Source organism: Eurypyga helias, unplaced genomic scaffold (genome assembly GCF_000690775.1).
Source record: "Eurypyga helias isolate BGI_N326 unplaced genomic scaffold, ASM69077v1 scaffold22411, whole genome shotgun sequence".
NCBI lineage: Eukaryota > Metazoa > Chordata > Aves > Eurypygiformes > Eurypygidae > Eurypyga > Eurypyga helias.
Window position 1 is genome coordinate 41662 of NW_010229293.1, and position 5264 is coordinate 46925.

General features: G+C 38.8%; 1 protein-coding gene across 1 annotated transcript in view; it reads right to left on the reverse strand.

The window, feature by feature from the left end:
• KAT2B (K(lysine) acetyltransferase 2B) overlaps positions 1–4942 on the reverse strand; it is a 38605-nt gene extending 33663 nt beyond the window's left edge. Inside the window, exons 1-2 of the mRNA XM_010160360.1 lie at positions 4916–4942; positions 1608–1734 (exon numbers count right to left, since the gene is read on the reverse strand). Of these exons, the coding sequence (XP_010158662.1) occupies positions 1608–1734; positions 4916–4942 (154 nt within the window). The remainder of the gene's footprint in view (positions 1–1607; positions 1735–4915) is intronic.
• Positions 4943–5264: the final 322 nt, after the last annotated feature.

The window sequence follows — 5264 nt, forward strand, 5'->3', positions numbered from 1 at the left end:
CATGCCAATTTAGGGGAGATGAATAGGATAATTATCTTGGAAAACATCGCTGAAAGACATATTTTTGCCAGTAGATGAGGAAGAAGACAGCAAATCATTTCAGTTATTTCAAATGAAACATCACCCTCATTAGCTGTATCTGGCAGAATAAGAAACTTTACCTTTTCTAAAAACAGGAATAAATAAAAATACAGTTTGTTCCATAAGGTACTTTTCACCGGTACTGGTTTTACAGTACAGATTTTCCCCTGTTCCCTAGCTAATGAGCAATGTAAGACTTTTTAGTAGACCAAAGCCAGTCTCAGCCTTTAGAAGAGATGAGTTTTTCTACAAAATACATAGCCATCCGAACAAGGAACTAACAGACACAACATGTCACAAGATTACAAAAAACCCCACAGCCCCCCACCCACCAGCACAATCTCTTTCTTCAAAGGCCATTAATGAAAGGGACGAGTAACATAAGCTGCCCTAACCAAAAGTAGCACGGAGAAGCTGAGTGATGAAAGGTTGAAACTAACTTGGCTAAAGTGACCAAACTTTCTGTGATAATATGCATTTGTTAATCTTCTCCTGAAAGCAAACCCAGAAATTTGGGATATCAGGAAAGAAATCTGCTGAAAAACCCAGAAATAGATCAAATGTAATGAGAGCACACAAAGAAAAGAGAGCAGAAACAGAAATAAATCCCAATTGGAAAAAAATGTATTCCACACAAAATACATTTTTATTTTCGAAAGTAAATAATAAATGATCCATTGTGAAGGTTTTAGAGTTCCTTTTTCTTACTGCACTGTCCTAAGTTTTGTACATTGACAAATACTGAATAGCAACTGCTTCTCTTCAGTGAGTTCTGAATTTTATTTTTATTCAATATTTGCTAATGTATACAGAAAAAGTATTTTTTTATTTAACTTTTATTATGGATAAGAACAAGTTCTTAAAAAAAAAAAAAAACAACCGTGATTTATCACTCTTTTTTAGGCTATGTGGGTAACAAATCATTGCTTACTATTAGCCTGGGGAATAAAAAAAACCCAAACCCACAAACCCACAACAGTATTTAACAGCAGAGCAGTTGCTTCCAAGATATGCAAGCTGTCTGCACAGTAACTTAGATACTGCTAAGATGTATAGCCCCAGTAGTATTTTCCGTGACATGGAAAAGGCACGGTTCTTCTCGTAGGTAAGAATAACTGCTTTAGCAACGTTCAAGAATATTTTATAGTTTATTCTCTAGTGAGAAAACATAATACAGCCTACAGAAGAGAGTCATTCACATTGTAACTAAGGCAGCTGCCAGATAAAAGAATGTGAGGTCAATGCATATGTTACACAAAGCATTAAAATTGTTATGGGTAGCTTAAAAGTGCTTTTGCATTTTAACACTTTGAGATGTCTGGGTTGTTAGAAGTTGTACCTCAGTTCAGTTTCTTCAAAACTCATTTTAGGGTATTTCCAATGTAAGTCAACCTAAATTACTGACATTTATGTCCAATTGTAAGCCCCATTTCTAGGTCTTGGCATGGCACCTTGGCTTTTGCCTTGCAAGAGCAGAGACTTCTGGGCATAAGTGGGTGGATTGCAGGAAAAAGGCAGAAGCTTACCCAGCGCGTGGCTGCAGCTGCGGCAGGGTTCGGCAAGGCTGACAACTGCCTGCTGCAGCTCTGCCCGGGGCGGCGTGGGAGGTGGGTTGGGGTTCTTCCAGCCATTGCATTTACAGGATTCCTCAGCCTGCAATCAAAGCAAAGGTGCATTGATCAATAGAGTAAAAAAAAAAAAAAACCCCACACCAATAGTTTGCTGAAACTTCATTTTTTCCAAAGCAATAAAAAGTAACTTTATTAATTTCAAGGGGTTTTTTTGTTTTATTTTGATGTTTTGAGGGGTATTTTCTGTGTGGTTTTTCATTGCTTGCTTTGGTTTTGATTTTTTATCTACCACACAGCTAGACTTTATTTTCTAGAAATAATCAGAAATCGAATAGTACCCCAAATAGAGAGATTAACATGGTTCTGGTAGGCAAACTGTGCTCTGAAAAATACATACATCAGCTCTGGCTAATCCCTTTACAGAAAGCCCTCACTCTAGCTCCTATATAAAAGAAGAATTCAAACATTTATCAGAACGAACAGATCCCGCCACTGAGACAGTTTCAATGATTTAAACACAAACAGGTTATCTAACAGGCAACACGTTTATCACTGCCTTATCAGCCATACCACCACCAAGGAATCATGCAACTAAAACCAAGGCCAGGACAAGCCAAGCAAGGTTAACTAACCACTGAAATAAGCCAGCAGTAATCGCCCTAGTGGAGAAAGCTTGGCCACATCAGCAAAACCAACGGATGCCAAAGACAGTGACGCTACCAATGAAACCTGCTCTGGAAAGTTTGTTTATGCTCACGGACTGTGAAACACCACCGACAGACTGCAGCTAGAAGGGATGACCATGAAGGGAGAGGTTGTGACTTGGGTAATCATGTTTCAAATCATTCAAAAGTTCAAAGTACAGACCCTAGTTCTCCAAAGAGCAGCTTTATAGGAGGGGATTTTCTTCTGCATATCCAAAAGATCTTAGTTATTTTGATGGTAAAGTACTTCTACTATCATTCACATTCTTATTTGAAGGTCCAGTTAGAAGAAAAGTGCATTTTTTCTACCATTCAGAGGTATCTGTGCATCAGGCTGTAACAAGATACTCATGAATTTGTAGTGCCAAGACCTCAGTGAGGAAAGTATGCCAACTGCTGCATAATATTTATGACTGAAACAACCTCAGTAGGAAAAATGGTGACGTTAATATATCCAGCACTAACATGTCATTTTTCAAAACTGATTCTGAATATATTTAATGCAATCTATTTCAGGAACCTATTTCATTTTCCTTTTATGTTTCCAAATCGCATCTTACCTAAGGAAAAAGCACCCAGGAGAAGCAGAAAGGATCAGAGCTTGACACCTCCTAAGTCTGACAGCTTTGTAGATTGATGGTAAATTGTTCTTCCAATATAATTTCAATATTCAGCAACCTCAGCACCAAGAAAACCGCTGCCTGCATTTTGCTGGGCACCACATGATGTTTTTACCATCTCTAAAGCTTAAGTCTTTATCCAGCTGGGCTCCTGGCCCCAGATGCCATGTACCCAGGGTGGTCTGGCAGGCACCAAAGGGTGTCAGTGGCACTTTCAGCAGCCGGAGCCACCAGGATGACTCAGAAATCCACCTGCAAGTGCCCAGAAAAAACACTTCCACGTACTTCCCTTGGAAGGGGGACAACCTGCATCACCTAAACCTCCTGGCTCTCCAAACTGACTGAGTGGGTGCAGCCTGCCACCCCATGTGTTTATAATGTGGCATCAGGGAAGTTTCAGTATGAAAGGTGGGGAGGAGATGGCAGATTAAAACAATTTTTTTCCAAAACCTTATAAAATGCAATCTAGATGGATTTATGGTGAATTTTATGTTATTTTTCTATCATGTTTTCTATGAGTAATATGATTGGCAGAGAAGTGGAGAAGGGCTCAATGTTATTTTACAGCAGAAACCACCTCTTACAGTTTTCACAGGCACTGAGCCAGTTTTACTTTTGTTTTTTCATCCAGACCTAAAGGAACTCTTAATGTTGAATGATGAGAGAGACCAGTGACTGACATCTGTGAACCAACGTTTGCTCTAGTGTTGGGGCTTTGGACATCTGTGGGATGATGTGAAACCATGCTTTCAAGCTAGACAGAAGCAACGCCAAACAAGCTATCTGCTTTGTGGGAGAGGCAACGTTGCCACGAGATTGTTTTTTTGCAGTTAAAACAAGGATAGAGAACCTGTCACTGAAAAAAAAAAACAAAACACACCACCAAACCTGTCAGAAAATGAGATTATTGTCAAAGAAAATTCAAGAGACAATCATAAAAAGTTCTTAAACAAGAATTGATTGAATATTATTTTCGGGCAGTAAAATTTGATCCTTCCCATGCAGCTGTCCAGACAAATGTTCAACTCCGTAAAATACTGACATAATACCATGCTTATTATTAATTGCCTTAAATCATACCACAGTGAAATATGTCCAACAAAACCCCCTCAAACAAGGCACAAGCTTTTTGAGAATTTTTTCTCCGAGTGGAAGCAGTATTTCACAGAAGCTCGCCACACAATGTTTACTATCAAGCCTAAAAACTATAAACAGTGAGTAACTACACAAACTTTAGTGTCACACAATAATTAACAGCAAAGATGCAAACAAACAGATGTACGAATCGTGATAACAGCTCAGTTAAACTGCCAAAAATAAATATCAACCCACCCACAGAAGAATAAAAACAGCGTGTTCGACAGCAGATTTTTTCTGCTCTGAGTAGTATTTCCTCGCCAGATCTTTTTGAAGCAGATGTTAACTTGGATTGTTCAAATTATACCAGAGACCTTTCTCAAACAACCTACTAGCGTGGGTTTTTTTCATTAATCTCTCTATAAAACACCAGAACCAGCATAAATGTTCTGTTAAACAAGGGGAAACACAAACTGAAAAGGTCCTCTTTAAAACCAAGCTTTCATTGTAGATGTTGACAGTGCAAGTATTTTTCAGTGAATACGCAATGTGCATTCATCAGTGGCTTAAACTGACGAGTTGTTTTAAGTTTTCCACGGCTGTTTTGTTCATTCAACCCTTTCTTTGACTATCTTCAGCTTTTTCCTTTCTTCTTTTTTTTTTTTAATGTCACTCATCTGCTTTTCATTAGAAAATGAAGTATGACTTCACCTCCGCAAAAACTTAAGATCAAAACAGTTTTGAGACGAGGAAGGAAAAGAAGCATTTGAACTAGTACATCTAGTCCTTGGAACTTCGTTTTCTGGGACATCTGCAGAGCTTTGATAAAGCCACTGGAGAAAGTTGGGGACTTCTGCCTTACCGAAGCCTGCAAAGTAATGACTGTCATCGTTGCAGGCCCAGGGAGCCTGAACACTGCATCTTCATTGGTGGTTTTTAGTAAAACTGCAGGAACGCAGTATAATAAAATACAACAATTATTCACTGTTGCCTGCCTGCCCTCCCCTCCCCCTAAAAAAAGAAATCCAGCAATTATGTACATTTTGCCCTGTACAATACAATTTCAATCATTTTTTTGACCGCTGACACGTTAGGTGGAGCATTACAGTGTGGAAAATCAAACTGTCCGGTAGTTCTGGGCAGTGAAAACTGCAACTCTGAACAAACTAAAGGTACTGTTTCCCTTAAAATACTGATTATGCTGATAGCAG